Source organism: Castor canadensis, chromosome 7, assembly GCF_047511655.1.
Source record: "Castor canadensis chromosome 7, mCasCan1.hap1v2, whole genome shotgun sequence".
NCBI classification, from domain to species: Eukaryota; Metazoa; Chordata; class Mammalia; order Rodentia; family Castoridae; genus Castor; species Castor canadensis.
The window spans coordinates 131,618,071-131,635,123 of record NC_133392.1 but is presented as its reverse complement, the minus strand read 5'-3'; the positions used below and the strand labels follow the sequence as shown (position 1 = coordinate 131,635,123).

Below are 17,053 nucleotides of genomic sequence, written 5' to 3'. Positions count from 1 at the left end.
ACAGGTGTGCACCACCATGCTGACTTACCTCATCTTTGAAATGGGAATACTAATGCTATGGAGTTAGCATGTGGAAAGCTCTGGTAGGCCCTCAATAAATGAGGAGCTCTGTTTATCTTAATACTGGGCAGTGTTTCTTGGCTTGTGAGGCGGGTACTGCGTCTGTCTGTGTAGCTCACACACATCTCCCCAGACCTGATTATTTATCACTGTTGAATGAATGAGTGGCCACATTCCAAGAGTTTATTGCTATGATAGGCAAATGACTTATATGAGCTGGACTCTATTTGAGGAAAGCGAGAGAAAGAATTCCTTGCTGGGTGACGGATGCACTTGGGCAGCTGAGATCTGGTCTGCACCAGGCCAGAGCTGGGATGCAGCCCTACCTGTTCCCTCTCTCAACCTCGGCTTCTGTGCATGTAACCAGAATAAATCAGGGCAATCCTGTGCCCACTTCTGGCCTATCTCTGCCTAGGGTTCCAGTTGAAAAATCACGAATTTGATTTAAATTGGAAAAAACTTATTAAAGTATTTACTGAAAGGGGAGGTTTTTGTTCCACAAAACTCAAACTTCCTCAACTTCCTCAAATGTAGACACTGGTCTTCCTGGAGCTGTTCGTCACACAGTGGCTTCTCTTGGCTCCCTCCCAGAATGCAGCCCACTAATCCCCAGCTGCCTAGAGGCTGGGCACACATGATCCCTTGCCCGTGCACACTGATCACCCCAGAGGGAGAGGTGGGGCTGGACGATGGCCAGGAGGGACCCCCTGAAATATAGGCCCTGAGCCAGAGGCCTGTTTCCAGGACACAGGATTTGAGAGACAATGCACTACCCTTTCCTCAATCTGCCACCCTTTCAATCATCTCCTTTGCTCAGCCATTTGGGTCACTGATCTCTGAACCCTTAAAAGGACTCTGTGCAAAGGGCAGGGAGCACCCACTTCAGGGGCCTCCAGCATCCCTCCTCCAGGATCCTCAAGCCTCTGCCAAGCTTCCTGCTCAGGGTGGCTCTGGGGTGCGGCAGGCCTGCAGCCTCCCAGGAGCAGGATTATTTTGAATGGGAGGCTATGATGCTGGGGAGAGAGGGTTCCCTGTGCCAGACCCAGCTGCAATGGGAGAGGGTGCTCTGACCAGGGCTGGGGTGGGCAGCAAGTGGCTGAGTTGGTCCCACTGCCCCCCACCAGGCCTCTCTAGCCAGGAGGACCCCCTACCCAAGGGCAGGTATTGACTTTGCTGCTTTCCCTCATTCACTGCCAGCCCCACCCAGCCCTTAGGGGGTGGATAGTTCCAAAGCCTAGCCATGACCAGGTCTCCTGATGCTCATAGACATTTTGTGGCCTACAAGAGAAAGTCCAGCTTTTAACTTGACCTTCAAGGCCCCTGAGGCTTCATCTTTCCTTCATCTTTCATTCTCCCCTTTCCTGCGTGGGATTCTGGCAAGGAAGCGGCTCAGTCACTCCTGCTTTCATATCCACCCTGTCACCTCTTCCCTGCCTGGACTCCCTCTCTATTTTCCTTCTACTTGAGTCTTGCTCATGTCTTGAGGAAACAGGAGCACCACCTTTGTGCAGGATCTTTTCTCTGACCTCTGCCACCTTAGCCACTTCCAATCTCTCCCTCCTGTAGGTTCTTTGGCTCTGTCCCCATCCTGCCATTACATAATCACCATTGGCAGCCTGATAAGCAAACTCTGCTTCTTCTCAGGCCCTGGCACCAGAGCTTACCTGTTTGGTGCTTGCACTAGCCTTGTGAGTTGGGACTCCTTACTTCCCATTTTCTGGATTAAAAAAAACCCTGAGGCTCAGAAAGAGAAAGAGATTTTTCCAGTCACACTGCAGTGGTGATCCATGAATCCAAACCACAAATAATTATTATATACACAGCACTATAGACTGGAGCTAGAAGGCCTTCCAATCCTGATGTCACTTACTTGCTGGGTTATCCAATGACAGTCACTTGCCTTTTCTGTCAATCATTTTCCTCATCTGTGAAATGGAGAATAATTAAAAGTACCTGTGTTCCATGGCTGTTGTGAGGATAACCTGAGTTAATCTGGATAAAGCATAGAATATGCCAGTATACTGTTGGAGCTCAATACATGTTGACATGTTATTCTTCCACGAGGAAGTCAGGGTTAGTTTTGTGGACAAGGCAGGGTTAGAGCACTATATGAGTGATTATTGCTCAGCCCATAAATATTTCCTGAGAGCAGGCTTGGGTCACATTCTGCCCCTCCCAGCACAGGCCAGCTGTGGGGAAAGGACTCAGCCTGCTTGCAGGTGAATTTAGCAGAAATGGAGGCCTTGGGTCCAGGTAGCTGCCAGCAAGAGTGGCCCTAGCTGCCGGCTGTCCCTGGTCTAGTGGCTGCTGCTTGGGCTCCAGCAAGCTCACTGAACGCAGAGCCAGAGCACTGGGCTCCTTTGGACAGAGAAGTATCAAACTCCAATAGGGCCTCACCTGTGGTCTAGTGTGAAGAGTGGGACCAGGGTGAGGCCAAGGCTTCAACACCCACTGACCACCAGGGCCACACACAGCTTTGGAGTTCATCTGGCTCTAGCCCTTCCCGGACAGATATTTTTGGGGCCTTGCAGTTAGCCCTTGGCAGGATGTGGCATTTGGGGCTGAAGTGGCTTTCTGCACCCTCAGAGTTTCGGTTTCTTCCAAACATGGTCTTGGGTAAGGCCTGGCCATTGGTTTATGGACTGGCAGGAACATGGGTCCCAGAATCCTAATGTCCCAGCTGCAGATGGCTGCCTAGGTGCCCCAAAGAGGGCAGGTTAGCAACCTGAGATGGCCAGCAAGAGGAGGAGTGGAACCTGGGGCTCCAGCTACCAATCTCAGGCCCTTTCCTCCCTTTCTTGTGTCCCCCTAATTTCCAAGTGGCCTCTTCCTGAGATGAGCCTCTCACCTCTGCTCAGTCAAGACAAAACCCCAAAACACCATTTCCACATTTATTATAAACACAAGTTTGCAGGTAAACAATTGAGGTTCTAAAAAAACAATACATTAAAATAAATAATTGGGATTCTCAATGTTCTCAGAGCAAGTAAGTTCTATACAACAGGCAAAGCCAAGGAGGCTTTTCTCACCAGCAATGTTCCAAGGAAATGAGGGTACAAGTACTCTGGGGGAGGGAGAGCCAGAAAGGACAGATGGGGCCCAGCCAGGATGCCAGCCCTTGGAAGGACCCATTCAGCCTCCAGGTCTACCTTCGGCCTGTGTGTGCTCCGCCATGTGGATGCTCTTGGATAGACAGGATCCCCAACAGACAGGACCTGGCCTCCAAGTTCATGTCCACCCCATACAGCTCCTTCAAGCAGAGTTGTAGCCAGCAGCCAGCTCTGGAAGGCCACTCTCCCATGTAGACACTGAGGGCTTTCCTAATGGTATGAGGGGAGCTCCCTCACCAGGGTAGGGAGGCCAGAGCTCATGCCAACCCCAACAGATGGATCCAACTGGCTTGGGCCCAGACCCTGGCCCAGAAGACAGGCAGAGGGTCTCTCATGAGCTGCCCTCTCCTCCCATCTCCATGCGGGCTTCCTTCTCAACATTCCTTCGGCTCACAGTGCTATCTCTTTCTCCACCTGGAGTGTTTTGTCTTGGGTTCCCTCATCGCCTCCTGCTGTTGCCAGGCAAAGTGGACTTTGGTGGCAGAAATGTCCCTGCAAATCAAGAAGGATCAACTTAACATCTGAGGAAATGTGAATTGCCCATGATCAGTGATGGGAATTAGAGCTTGGACACTGGATTCCGGCTGCCCTAGAGTCAGAAGGTAGCCACAACCTGAAAATGAGATATGTACATCAACGGTCTAGAAGTTTCTCTGTCCATGGGGGCCTTGACAAAGCTGATATTCAATGCCAAACGCTGCTGAAATGACCCTCCAAGGACAGCCCAGGTGTTGCCTATCATCTGCCTTTCCTCTTCAACATCTCACTTCTGCCCTTCCTTCCCAGCTGTCCATCTTCTCCCCACCCAAACTGCACCATCTAAAGTTCCACTCATGCTCCAAGGTGCTGCTCAAGGTGGTCCAACCCAGCAAATATGATCCCAGTTGCCCTTTGAATCTGGCCAAGTTTCTGGCCAGGACCCTAGTAACTTTCCTGGCTGAAAGAGATCTAGGCTAGGAGTAAGAAGGCTGGTCTTGGGCCTGGGCTGTGGGAATGTGAGCAAGAGGCACACCCTCTGTGAAATCTTTGTAAAATACAAAACAGACTTGCACTGCTGAGGGGAGAAGTGCACAGCTCGAAAAGTAAGCTCTTTGCACACTGAGTGCTGTGCACTTGTGAAGACTTACCTATCCTGTTTTATTTATCTATTTTTTTATCTTAGCCTCAGAAAGTTCTTAAGTATATGCTGGGTCCTGCCTATCTTACCTTCTTGCCTTTTCTCTTATTTTCCTGCCTCTGCTCAAAATGGGAATTCCTAAGGGGCCACACCAGGCACTGTTCAGCCCAAGGAGCCTTCAGTGCAGAAGCAGGCATGGCTAAGACCACTCAAGATCTATGGGTTCCAGGCTCTGCTTGACACACATCACATATGTCAATGCACCTGACCTCAGGGCTATCCTGTGGGATGGACACTGCTATTTCCCTGTTTCTGGATTACCTTGGGCTCCAGTCAGGAGCCCCATTTCAGCTGCTGCCCCTGGGCCCCTCCGCTGCATGGCCCCAGGCAGCACTTCTGCTGTTGATTCAGTTTAGTTGGACAAACATTCATGGGCACTTCTCGCATATCAAGCCTTAAGCTGAGCCTCGTAAAGCCACTGGAGATCAGTTTGGGAAGTGAGGGGGAGTAGGCTGGGCAGCCGGTCCCTCTGAACCCCAGCATGTGGAAGAGGCTTGATTCAGACACAGCCTAATGAAAAGCTTTGGTCTCCCCCAGTCGTGAGCCTTCAAAACCTTTAGGAAAGTCCAGGCCTGGTGGTAAGAGAGAGCACAGTGGTTAAGACCATAGGCTCTGGACTCAGCCGGGTGCCACTGATGCTCTGTGATTTTGGGCAAGTAGATTCACCTCTCTGAGCCTCAGTTCTCTCATGGAACTGAGTTCTCTCCTGCCTCTCATGGAGAAAAATATCCAAGGTATACAGAAGGTGCTTGATCAGTGCAGGCATCCCTCACCTTAGCCTCTGGAGGAGCTCTCCTGCGTGGGCCCATGTCTTGCCAGTCTGGAGTGAATCTGCAGAGGACTGGCTGCTTGGCCCTGCCACAGCGTTAGCCCTGAAAGAACAGAATAGCAACAAGGCCCAAATGAGGGGCTGCCCAGTGCCCTGAAGCCACCTGGCCTGCAGGCCCAGCCCAGCCCCCACCCCACCCCACCTGCCCTCAGGAGCAGATCTATTTCCACCCTGTGCACCTGGCATCCTTCCTTTCCCGGGCAGGGTGGGGACCGAGGAAAACTGAGCTACTGGGAATGTGTTCTTAGCCTCAGAAAAAGGCAGCTGGGTGGCTGGTTTTCCCAGAATTCGGCCACCTGCAGCTGCAGGGGAAACTGAGGCAGGGGTGGAGCCTCAGCCTGAGCTCCAGAGGAGGAGTTTCTTATAACCCATCATGGGAGCTGAAATGTAAGATTCTGGAAACTAGTTCCTCCTTTCTGGAATGGTTCAAGTGGAGGAGAGAAAGAACAAAATCTCCCACCCCTTTTACAAGAGGGAAAACTGAGCCCCGGAAAGTGAAGAGACATGGCAATCCCCTCCTGCCCCAGCCTCAGCAACTTGTGATAACTTGGGGTTGGTGTCATGGCTTCCTGACTCCAGATGTTATTTTCCTTCTAAATGAGCTCTGAGTCTCAGGTTGGACTCCAAAGCCCTGTGGGACCTGATGCATTGTGTGCCTGACACAAGTCCTGTCCCCTCTCTGGGCCTGAGCTGCCTATGCTGTCATCTGGTGCACATCCCTCCTTCCAGAAAGTACATCAGGTGACTTTCTGAAGCCACCATAGCTGGGCAGAAGGAGGCACTTGGGCTGAATGGTTCCCTGTGGATGCTGCCCATCACCCAGGGTTGCCCTGTGGGCCCTGGGACTCTACTCACTTTTACTGCCTGGCTTCTTTGATGGCCTCCCAGATACCCTGCTCTCAGGGAGGGTCCAGGCTAGCAGCCACCCCTACCCCTGCAGGCTGGGTGCCCACCTACCGAGGTTTTTGATGGCAGAAGGTGGCACAGGCGGGGTCCCTGGCGCTGGAGCACTCACAGCGCTTTGGCAGGGAACGGCGCCGGCGTCTTGGCGGATTTCCCAGGCCGTAAGGAGCTGTCTGTCTGTGGGCGGACAGCCAGCAAGGTAGTGGTGTGGGGTGGGGTGGGGGAGAGAGAGAGAGAAAGAGAGAGAGAGGATTAGATAAGCCTTGGACATTGGCAAGCAGGGACTGTCCACACTGCACACTGCACACTAGGACAACCAATCATGCCACCAGGGTGGCAATGAAAGGTGACCAGCCTCTAACCTCTGGTTCTTCCACAGTGCCCGAGTAACCCCTCTCTCCTCTCTGGGTCTTTAGACCCTCGCTCTCTTGGACTCAGTAAGCTCCCGGCATGAGGAGGAAAGGGGTAGAATCTGTGGTCTCATCAGAAACCAAAAAGCTAGGGGGCCTTCCCCACTCTGCTCTCCTCCCAGACAGGAACCTGAGCCCTGGGAGCCAGGCTGGCCCCTGTTCTTAAGGAAAACTCTCAGCTAGCCCATGGAGGAAGGAAAGACTCTTCATCTCCCAGAAATAAGCACCCTGCTCACAGCTAAGCTACCCTCACCTCCTTACCACTTGCCTGGGGGAGTGACAAATGATCCTTAAAGCTTTACCTTAAAAATGGTTTTGTGTGTGTGTGTGTGTGTGTGTGTGTGTGTGTGTGTGTGTTTGGATTGATTTCAGATTCAGTCTGGCAAAGGTGGCTAGGGTGGGGCAGGGTCGCCAAGGCTGGTTGGACCAGCACCTACGGGTGACAGCTAATTTTAGGTAGTGTGGCTGGAGTTGCAATGACTCCGGGTAGACCCAGCACGCAGGGACTGGCAGTGTTCCCGCCCTGAGCTAGTGTTTGGATGTGGATTAGCTCCACACATGCTTACGTGCTAGGCTTCTCTTGCCTTATGCAATTTGGGGAAGGAATAATAATAATAAAAAAGTACAAACACACACAGTAACTTCAACCTGAGGTATGCAGAAGCCTGGAGGCAGCGCGGTTGCAGGCAAAACACCACACCCAGCTCCTGCTTGGCGTCAGCCAGGTATCACGGGCACGTTTCTAGCCTGTCATCTGGGGGCAACAGCAGTGCCTGCCTCATGAGGAAGCCGGGGGGCGGGGGCAAGAGATGATACTGCACATGCAGTGCTTGGCACACGGCTTGGCACGGTCAAGACATGGCTGTCATCATTGATCCTCTATTCTCTGCAGAGGCAGCATTTCAGAGCCAGTTCGTACTCCGGCATCTGCAGACTTGGGATGGAGCCCACCACTTACTCCTTCCTATGTGACCTTGGGGAAGTCATCTAACCTCTCTGAGTTTCAGTATCCTGATCTGGGAAATGGAGCCAACACTTTCCTACCAGGCAGTTTTGAGAGTTGTCAGGAGAGCACCCTCTACTTGTCTCTGGGAGCCCCCACGTAGGAATTGAAACAACACCTGTTCACTATTTACAGTAGCCCAATGCCCCAGTCTGGAGGCCCTGAGAGAGCCAGACTGTGGCAGAGGCTCCCCAGCTTGCCAGCAGCCCTTACCCTGCCCCCACCTCGCCCTTATTTCCCCACCTGGATCCCCATGGGTGCTCACCCAGCAGTGTTCACCCAGATGATGTCCAGGTGGCAGAAGTAGACGCACTCCTTGTCAAGCCAGGAGCTGCATGAGCAACGGCGAAACCGCAGGTGGGTGCCGTGGGCCTGGGATGCAAGCACCGACTGCTCTAGGGTGGCAGCAGCCTGGCTCTCCCCTGCACACACAGGAGGGAGAGAGAGGCGGAGAGGTGGTCAGGGCACCGGCCCGCCTGGTATAAGGGGACCCGCCAGGCTCCTCCTCTTGCACAATTGAGGAAGTTGGCTCTCTTGCTGCTCAGGAGCTCCTGGCCAGCCTGGGGAAGCCCCAGGAGCCTGGTGGGAAGGGCCAGCCACTACTCTGTGCCTGCAGCACCCTGCACCTGCAGAGCACCCTGCACCACTGCCATCCGCTTCCAGCTGTATTCCCCCAGTTTACTTGGGGGACACTGCGGTCCTGGGGTAGGGGAAGACACTGCTGGACAGACCTGGGGTCTGCAGCAACAGGTGAGGCCGGGGCAGCTCACCTTTGTACAGAGCCATGAGCAGAGCCAGAGTGACGGAGTACCAGGCAGTAGGCATGAAGACCATAGCAGCTGCAGGGTGCACGGCTGGATCAGCTGGACCGAGCAGTGAGAGCGCCTGTTGCCAGAGTCCTGCTGCTAGGCTGAGCTGAGAGCTCATTGCTGGGTGCCCTGGCTGCTTCTTATAACACCAGGCACAACACCCCGCCTCTTCTGGTCCAGCTCCTCCTTGCTGCACCTTGGGCAGGGAGCCAGGGAAACCGCCTCCTCGGGTGCCTGGTCCGCCCTGGCCTCCCAGTGAGGGGGGAGGGAAGTGGAAGTTAGAGCTCCTCCTTTCATGCCAAGCACCTCTGAGAGTCCTGAAGCTCCCTTGCAGCGTCCAGGGCCCCTTTCGGTCCTATTGGACTCCTACTGACCCAGGCCCGTCCCCTAATCTCTTTGTGGCACTCCAAACTCTTGCCTAGAGCTGAGAGATTGGAGGGGGAGGTCCCATGTGCAAAGCCCTCCCTCTCTTTGGAGGAGACCCTGCCATAGGTCCTGCCCGTCTTCTCCATGACAAACAAGCTGAGGATGTCCCTCTATTGTGTAGGAGGTAAAAGGCCCACTCAAAGCTGTGTGGCCTTGGGCGAGTCAGAGACCCCTCTGGGTTTGCTGCCCTCATGAAGGGCACAGCTCATGCTTGACCTCTGACCAGCCTGGGGCTACCTCATCCCCCCCTCCCCAGGAAGTGCCACCCACCCCTCCTCTTACCCCAGCAACCCAGGGTTTGGAGCAAGAGTTCTGGTTCCTTCCAGAAGCAATTCAGCAGTGTAGCCATGGCCAAGGCTATCCCTTCTGGGCCTTAATTTCCTTGTTTGCAAAACAAAGCTAAAACAGGGGGCTTCTTAGCCTGTTTGGCTCATAGACTCCCATGAGGCTGAGCATGTGCCTCCATGCCCTTTCCAGAAAGAGGCCTTTGTGGGCACACACATGCTGCTCTGGGTGGTCTCCCACCCTAGACGTGACAGGATGTCTTGGCTCACCTCTGTAGCTACTTAATGCAAAAGGAAAAAAAAAAAAAAAAAAAAGGCAAGGCAGGGGAGGGGCTCTCTGGGGCCTGGCATTCTGCTCCAGGTCCCTCTGCTGGTCAGGATGCCTTACTGGAGACAAACACAGGGATGCGCTAGTGCTCACCTGAGGGCCTTGGGGAACTGACAGCCACACTGTGCCTGACCAGGCCTGGCTCAGAGTCTACTTGCTGCGAGTCTTCTCAGGGACCCTGACTCTAGGCAAATAGGAGAGGCCCTCTCAGTTTTCAGAATTTCCAGGCCTGCCTGACTCATGGCATTGGGCCTATCTCCCCAACCTTCTGGGGGTTCAGCACCCCAGAGAACACAGGGCCTGTTGAACACTGTAGGAGCCCTGTGCATGCTCTATGAGGGAGAGGAAATGAATTAAGACGGAACTGGTTTTGAACTGTGGAACCCAGTTTCTTGCTCCTATGTTCTATATTTTTAGTTCTTACATTACATATTCATGAAGGGAAAACAGGTGACTGCAAGGGACAGGCAGTTTTGCTCTTGCCACACTCTGGATGCATACATGCGTGTGAGATCCCAGTAAATTCAGGCAGAACCCAATGGAGGGTGAGCCCTGTCAGCATGATCTTCCTTCCTTCAAGGCTGGGGCCGATGTGGTGGAAGCAAAACAAACATTCCCTGAGCACCTACTGTGCGCTCAGGGCACTCTCCACTCTACCTCACTGCTACCATCTGGTGTCAGAGGCTCAGAAAGAATCAGGGCTCCACCTCAACCTCACAGCTGGCACATGGCAAAGTCAGTATTGGAACCCCAATCTTGATCTCTCCAACAAACCACAATGGACAACCTGTGCGGGGCTCACTGTCCGCCCCCACATCGTGCCTCTCTAAGAATTTAGAGGAATATTTCTGGAATGAGGTGAGCAATACTCCCAGTCATTTCTATTAGCCTCCAAGAAAATATGAACATGGAGTTAAGCAGGGATGGAGGGGGAGGTGGGGAGAATGCAAAGCACTGAGCCATGAAGAGAAGAAAGAAGAGAAAGGAGGTCAGCTGGGAGAAGGAGGGGGTCAGGGTGGGGAGGAAAACAAACAGGGAGGCAGATAAAGACAGGTAGGGAGAGAGCAAGGGAGAACAAAGAAGCAGTGGGTAGCAAGAAAGAAATAACTGGGATTTAAGAAAGTAAAAGAGAAAGCCCATCAGGAGTAAGTGGCATGGTTTTCACGTGTCTAATCTTTACACAAATGCAAAAATGCCTGCTCAGGACAATAGGGAACCAGAGGCTCCCAGTCTGGGGAACATAATAGGAGAATTAAATGGACCTGGAGACGGGATCTTTCCCTGTTGTGAAAGGAGGATGACGACAGGGCAGGGGCCACTGCCTGCCTGGCAGGGTCAGTGCAAGGAACTACGTGCTGTACCAGCTCCAGTTTCCATCTTTACCTGGTCAGGGCTCCAGCTGGGCAGGCAAGGCTCCCTGTAATGGAGAGGCCTGCCTAGGAACCTGAGCGAGCCTGGTCTTAGGGGATGAAGCCATTCCGGGAATAGCACTACCCCATTGACAAGAGTTGGTTTCCAGGTAGAGAAAATTAAGCTGAGTTAAAAATAGCAGGCCCCAGCCCCCTGAATCTCAGCCTGGGCCTTGCTAGTCACCTCTGCGCCTTCTGGTAGATCTGGCTCCAAGCCCCTGATCCCTGTGACTGGCCTGGGTATGCTATGTCTGTCCCTTCTAGGTGGCCTGACTGCCTGTCCCTGCTCTTACTGATTGGCTTGACAGCACGCTCCCTCTTCTGCCCCCAAGCTCACTGCTCTGGCTGCTGTCCTGCTGTCCTGCTGTACCCTACCCCCAACCAACCTGGCCCTGCTACCTGGATACTTGCTTGGGTTTCTAAAGGCTATAAGGAGATGGCAGGGATTCACCAAAGGTCCCTCTGTCAGAATTTGGAGGGAACTGTTTTACACACAGGAGGTTGACACCAGCCTGATTGGAGAAGGAAGGGAGAAGTGGGTGAGGATGATGGCTAAGCTGTGTTTCTGGGTAAGATGCTAGGACTTGCCTTGTAGAAATCCCCTCCAATCTTCACTCCCATTCTGTAGGTAAGATAACTGGGGTTCAAGATAGAAATGGGGCCTGGCATGTTTGCTCAGATCCTAATCTAGCCCCACCCTTTCCATATACCCACGAGTTTCTCCCAGGGCCCAGCCGTGTCTGTGATCCCGGGTGCCTTTGGGAAAAGCAATCAGAAGGACCCCTTCTGATGGCAAAAAGGCCATGGTGCTGGGATAAGCCTGCCCTGTCTTCCTAAGCACCCCAAAGCTCCCTCTATCATTCCTGCCCAAAGAGTAAATATGGCTGTCTAGCCACTGTGGACATTGCTGTATGGAGGATGCATGAGAGAAAGGATTAAGTATCCTGGGATGTGTCCATCTAGGCAGGAATGGACTGCAGCAGATACCTGGTATTGCAGACGAGGCTCTGGACCAGGAGGCTTTGTCCCAGCTCTGCTACTCAACTGTGTGGCATGGGCTACTCCTGTCTATTCACTGAGAGTCCTGCCTTCCCACTGATGGTGAGACATCCTCTTAGCTCTGACTACCCGTGACATTCAGAATCCAGCTGAGCTGAGTTTAGATCTCCTCCACTGGAAGTCCTGCAGATGGTGGCTGCAGGACTCCGACTCCCAGCTTGGACTTTCCGCCTCTCACCTTTGGAAAAGCAGTTCTTTCCTTAATCACCACCTGGCCCCGCTACATTTCAGGAAGTTCTGTTTGCAGCCCTTATGGAAGGGACACAGTGTTCTGGTTGCAGGCACACACTGTGCAGGCGACTTAGCAGAACGAGCAGCTGGGAAGGGGGCTAGCCAGGGGCAGATGTCTGGAGCCTGCAGGCCATGGGAGATGGGGAAGGATTTGGCCCTGGAGCCAGCCTGGGCTGGGGGCTTAGGGACTTGGGGGTGTTCAGACATTTCCCATCACCACTCAGGTTGGGCTACCGCCATTGGGGCCTGGGGACACTCAGTCTTAGGGCCTCCTTCTGGTAGGTGGTCTGGGCCTTCTGCCATCAGCCCCAGCTCACCCTGTGCCACCAGAACCTGCCACCACCCACACTGTCGTCCCCACACTGGGTGTCCACAAGGGCAGTCTTGGCCTTGTGGGGCTGGATCCCCTGGTCCACAGCTCCCTTGGAGGACACTTTTGTTGGTTCTCCCCCTCCCTTCACCTCAGCCCATTTGGAAAGATTTATATCTCCCACATAAACTGTACTTTTAAAGGAATAATTCATGTGCCTTGTTTGTTATTAATCTAAGAGCAATTAGAACAGGGTCATCGAGGCCCATGGAACTGCTGGAATTTCGGCTGAAAGCAGATATTGTTCTGTCAAAGCACTCTGGTAAACCGGCCATGTGAGTCCTGCTAGACATTTTGAAATAAGAAAACCAACTCAGGGACTCAGCATTTAGGATGGAAATCTCTGGATTCCAAGTTTTTGAGTTCCTTCCAAGTGCTAATGGCCTAATTCCATACTTAGCCTTTTAGGGGTATAGAATAAGTGAGCATTTATTTAGCACTTAATATAGTCCAAGCCCTGTGCTAAGTGATGAACTGTCACAACATACCCATGGGGTAGCTATTGTAATTAGTTCCTATTTTACAAACTGAGGCTTAAAGAGGGTAAATAAACTTGCCCAATGTCAGACAACTAGGAAGTGGCAGAGATGAATTACAGTATAGGTCTGTGTTACTCTAAAGTCCCAGCTCCTAACCCATTGTGGCCCCAGTGTGCTTTCCTTACGATCCAGCCTTTGGAGAACCCTCCCACAGCAATTCTTCTCTAAAGAGACCTCCCTGCTCATACTAGGCAGAGAACCTATTTAGGCTTGGAAAGTGGGGAGCCCACTTTCAAGCCTATCACTTGTGTCTCAATATATAAAACTCAGCATGAAACCCTGCCCAAGAGAGCAGTGGCTGAGGTCCAGCCACAGCTCTTACTTAGGCACCGACAGTCCATTCTTATTTCTCTGACTTCCCAAACAGACCTGGGAGGCAGGCTGGTCTCATGAGTCTAGGAGGCCCCAAAGAAAGTGACTTACTCAGTATCATACAATGAGCAAGAGGTAAGGCTAGTACTTCTTCTCTTGTATTCATCTGCTATGGGGTTAATACAGCTTGTCTATCCAATGATCCACCTTCCTGCCCCACTATTCATCCATCATCCATGATCCACCCATCCATCCATCCATCCATCCATCCATCTTTCCATCCATTCATCCTCTATCCTCCATCCTCTTGTTATCCAACCTTTTATTTAACCTTCCAACCCTATGTCTACCTAACCAGCCTCCCATCCATCCATCCTCCTTTCATGTGACAGGAGATGGCAGAAATTAAAGGGATCAAAGTTTGACATGTTAGTCAGACTTTTTTGTTGCTGTGACAAATACCTGAGAGAAACAGTTGAAAAAGAAGAAGGATTTGTTTTGGCAAATGGTTTCAATCCAAGGTCAGTTGGATCCATGGCTTTGGATCTGAGGTGAGGCAGAATACCATGGTGTCAGGAGTGTGTGACTGCTCACTTCATGGCACTAAGAAGCAGAAAAAGACATGGAACAAGGGGCCAAGGACAAGAGATGCCCTTCAATGACATGTCTCCAGTGGTCTACTTTCTCTAGCTAGGTCCCACCACCTAAAGTTCCTCAACCTCCCAATGGTCTAGTCAAATTTTGAACCCATCAATGGATCAATCCTGTAATGATTACAGAACCCTCATGAGGTAATCTCTTCCAAAAAGCCCTGCTTCTGAACACTGTCTACATCAGGTACCAAGCCTTTAACACATGAGCTTTTGGGGGACATTTCATATCTGAATCCTCACAATTGGAGAGCTTTGAATGGCAAGTAACACTTTTCCTGGAGTCATTATTTGGTTATTTCCTAGGAAGAGATTCATCTCCCTACCAGATGAAGAGCTCATTGAGTTCTCTGGAATCCCCATTCCAGAGCCTAGCACAGGCCTGAGCACATGGTCCATGATAGAGGATGGGGCTAAGATGTAATGCAACAAGATGGCTTTGTCTTACCCCAGCCTGTGTCTTTGCATAGATACTCATTCTAATAAGGGGGGGGGTGTCTAAGCCCCTTTTCTTGAAAATGTTCTGTAATGATGAAGACTTGATTTAAGAAAAAAATCAGACAGATATTCAGAAATGGAAAGGTCCTTGACCCTTTATCCAGATGAGAAAACTGAGGCCCAGGAAAGAGGAGTAGCATCAGAGGTCCCTCTGCCAGGCCTGGAAGCTAGAAACTTAGAGATTCTTCTGTCTTTGAGGTCTAAACCCTTGCACCCAGAGGGGGCTGTAACCCCAACTTTCTCCTCTATCCCACCACCACCAACACCACCAGCCAAGACATGCAACTGGTATTTTTCACAGTCACACCCACTCTGTTGCCTAGATTCCATGTTTTCCAAGGCACACCCAGGGCCCCACCAGGAGGCCGCCTTTTCCCCTCTGGGAAGGGGTGAGCCACCAGGAGGTTGGGCCATGCAGTACAGTACTTCATTCTAGAATTCAATGTCAGCTAAAAATAAATGCCTGGTGCCTGTATCATCAGGATCACTTGGTGCCCAGCAGGCAGGCTAAGCTGGGGTTCCCACTGGGACTTCAGGGCAACATTCCTGGGAAGAGGCGTGCCTGGGATACCTCCTTGCTTGGGCTTTCCTGCCCAGCTCCTGGGCATCCTGAGCCATGAATGACCCAGGAGTGGCACAGCTGGGCTCTGGCAGGCAGGGCGGTCAGGAGCAAAAGCCACTGCCTGGGGTAGGCTCAGGGCGTGGGGGGTGAGTCAGAGGCCAGCCCACCCCTGAAACCTCTGAGGCTTGGCAGATCTAGGTGCCAGCTTCAAAGCCCTGTGACTCAGGTTTTTGAGTTCCCCCCAACCTGCTATGGACAAGTGTCTGGCACTGGGCCAGGTCAGAGGTTGTTCAGGACAGGGTCACTAGTGTGGTTCTGTTGCTCACTAGCTATTTGACCAAGGGTACACCATGGTTTAACCCTCTGAGTGTCAGAGGCTACCTCTGTTCAAAGGCACCTGCTAGCCTGTGGGAGACTTTGGGGTAGAGCCAACATAAGCTTTGGTAAGGCAGGCTCTGTGGGATGCGGAACACTTGGGCCTTGTGGTGAGGATGCACTCCTGGAAGGAGCAGTGTGTGTGCATGTGTGTGCATACCTGTGTGGGGGTCGTTACTGGAGTTGTGCCATCTTCATGCCATGGGCCAGATCCCAGTATTTGGCTCCTCACTGTTCTGCATTACCCAGTCCCTCCAAGGAAGAGTGGCCATTGTTATTATTGATCACACCTAATGACAGCACAGTCATCTCTTCTTCCTACAGCAGTAACCCTCCAAGGTACATCAATGCACCCATTTGTAGACGCTGAGAAGTTGGGGAGCTTACCCTGGAATGGTCAGGGTTCAAACTCACGCCTGTCTGACTTCAGGGTAGGTCACTCCAATCCTCCCACCTTTCACTACCTATGTGATCCCTCCTCAGCCTTCTTCCCTTTCCAGATAATATGCTCAATAAATATGAATTGAACTGGAAATGGGGACTCAGAGAGGTTTGCCTCCTGGCCCACTCTTCCTCAGCTGCCCCACACAGGCCTACTGGGTCCCTCAGTTCCAGGAGACACCTCCTAAGCATCATGGGGCTAGATAGATAAAGGATCTGTCTTCTGGTGGCTAGACAGCTTTGCACTACTGCGCTATGTTCCAAGGAAAATACTGGTGACAGGTGGGACTCTGTTGCCAGCGGGTTTGGGAAGCTGAGTGTGTAGAGGGGCTTCAGTGACCCTTCCCGGGGCAGGTGAGCTCTGTGAGTTGTCCAGAGAGCTCTCTAGAGACTGAGAAGTATACATCCCGGGTCCAATGAGACGTGGAGTGGGTTCAGCTTCCAGCAGGGGGCCCTTTTCCTGACCGAGCGTCAGCTCTGTCATCCAGGAAGTGAGGGGCTCTGTGGGTGCCCTGGAGACTGTAAAGTATATGACCACTTGCAACCCAGAGAGACCTCTTCGCTGAGCCTTTGCACCCATCTGGGGAAGTTCAGAACTCAGCAACAGAGGGCGCTCTGGAGCTCCTGTACCCCAGGAGCCCTCCTCCACTTATGGGATACCAGCATTGACCATGAGAAGAAGAGCTGGACCATCTGCTCTCCATTTCCCACCACCCACTGAAACTAACTAGACCTACCATGTGCCTGGCCCTTAAAAAATTGATCATAGCAGTGGTTCATGCCTGTAATCCTAGCTACTCAGGAGGCAGAGATCAGGAGGCTCTGTTTGAGACAAGCCTAGGCAAATAGTTTGTGAGACGCTCTCAAAAATACCCAACACACAAAAAAAGGCTGGCAGAGTGTCTCGAGTGGTAAAGTGCCTGCAAAGCAAGCACGAGGCCCTGGCCTTGAATTCAAACCCCGGCACCACCAAAAAAACACAAAAATTCACCATAACTACTGTTCACTAAGCACTTCCCATGTGTCAGATGCTGCACAAAATCCTTTTTATGTATTTTCACATTTAGTCATCACAGCAGAAAAGTATTTATTATTCTTCCCATTTTACAGATGAGGAGGCTCAGAGAGGTGAAGTAGCCTGCATGCTCCACGGTCTGCATTCTTAGCCACTATCCCATCTTGTATGATCCCATGTAAGCCCTGAACTCAGGAACTCAGGACCTTGTCTTGTTAGGCAAGCACTCTATCCTTTGACCTATGCCCCCAGT

The 17,053-nt window shown here is 52.1% G+C and overlaps 1 protein-coding gene across 1 annotated transcript; it reads right to left on the bottom strand.

Moving 5' to 3' along the window:
• Nucleotides 1–2,664: 2,664 nt before the first annotated feature.
• Edn2 (endothelin 2) lies at nucleotides 2,665–8,425 on the bottom strand. Its single transcript, XM_020167980.2, has 5 exons — nucleotides 8,263–8,425; nucleotides 7,758–7,914; nucleotides 6,134–6,256; nucleotides 5,121–5,219; nucleotides 2,665–3,662 (listed from the first exon to the last, which is right to left on the bottom strand). The coding sequence occupies exons 1-5, from the start codon at nucleotides 8,417–8,419 to the stop codon at nucleotides 3,569–3,571; spliced, it is 630 nt and encodes a 209-aa protein (XP_020023569.2). The 5' UTR covers nucleotides 8,420–8,425; the 3' UTR covers nucleotides 2,665–3,568.
• Nucleotides 8,426–17,053: the final 8,628 nt, after the last annotated feature.

Excerpts from the sequence above, each read along its gene's own strand:
- Edn2 (XM_020167980.2), bottom strand. The coding sequence starts at position 8,419 with ATGAGCTCTCAGCTCAGCCTAGCAGCAGGACTCTGGCAACAGGCGCTC. Across the intron at positions 6,257-7,757 it reads ATCTGGGTGAACACTGCTGG|ACAGACAGCTCCTTACGGCC; the intron begins GTGAGCACCCAT and ends GTCCGCCCACAG. Across the intron at positions 5,220-6,133 it reads TTCTGCCATCAAAAACCTCG|GGCTAACGCTGTGGCAGGGC; the intron begins GTAGGTGGGCAC and ends CTGTTCTTTCAG.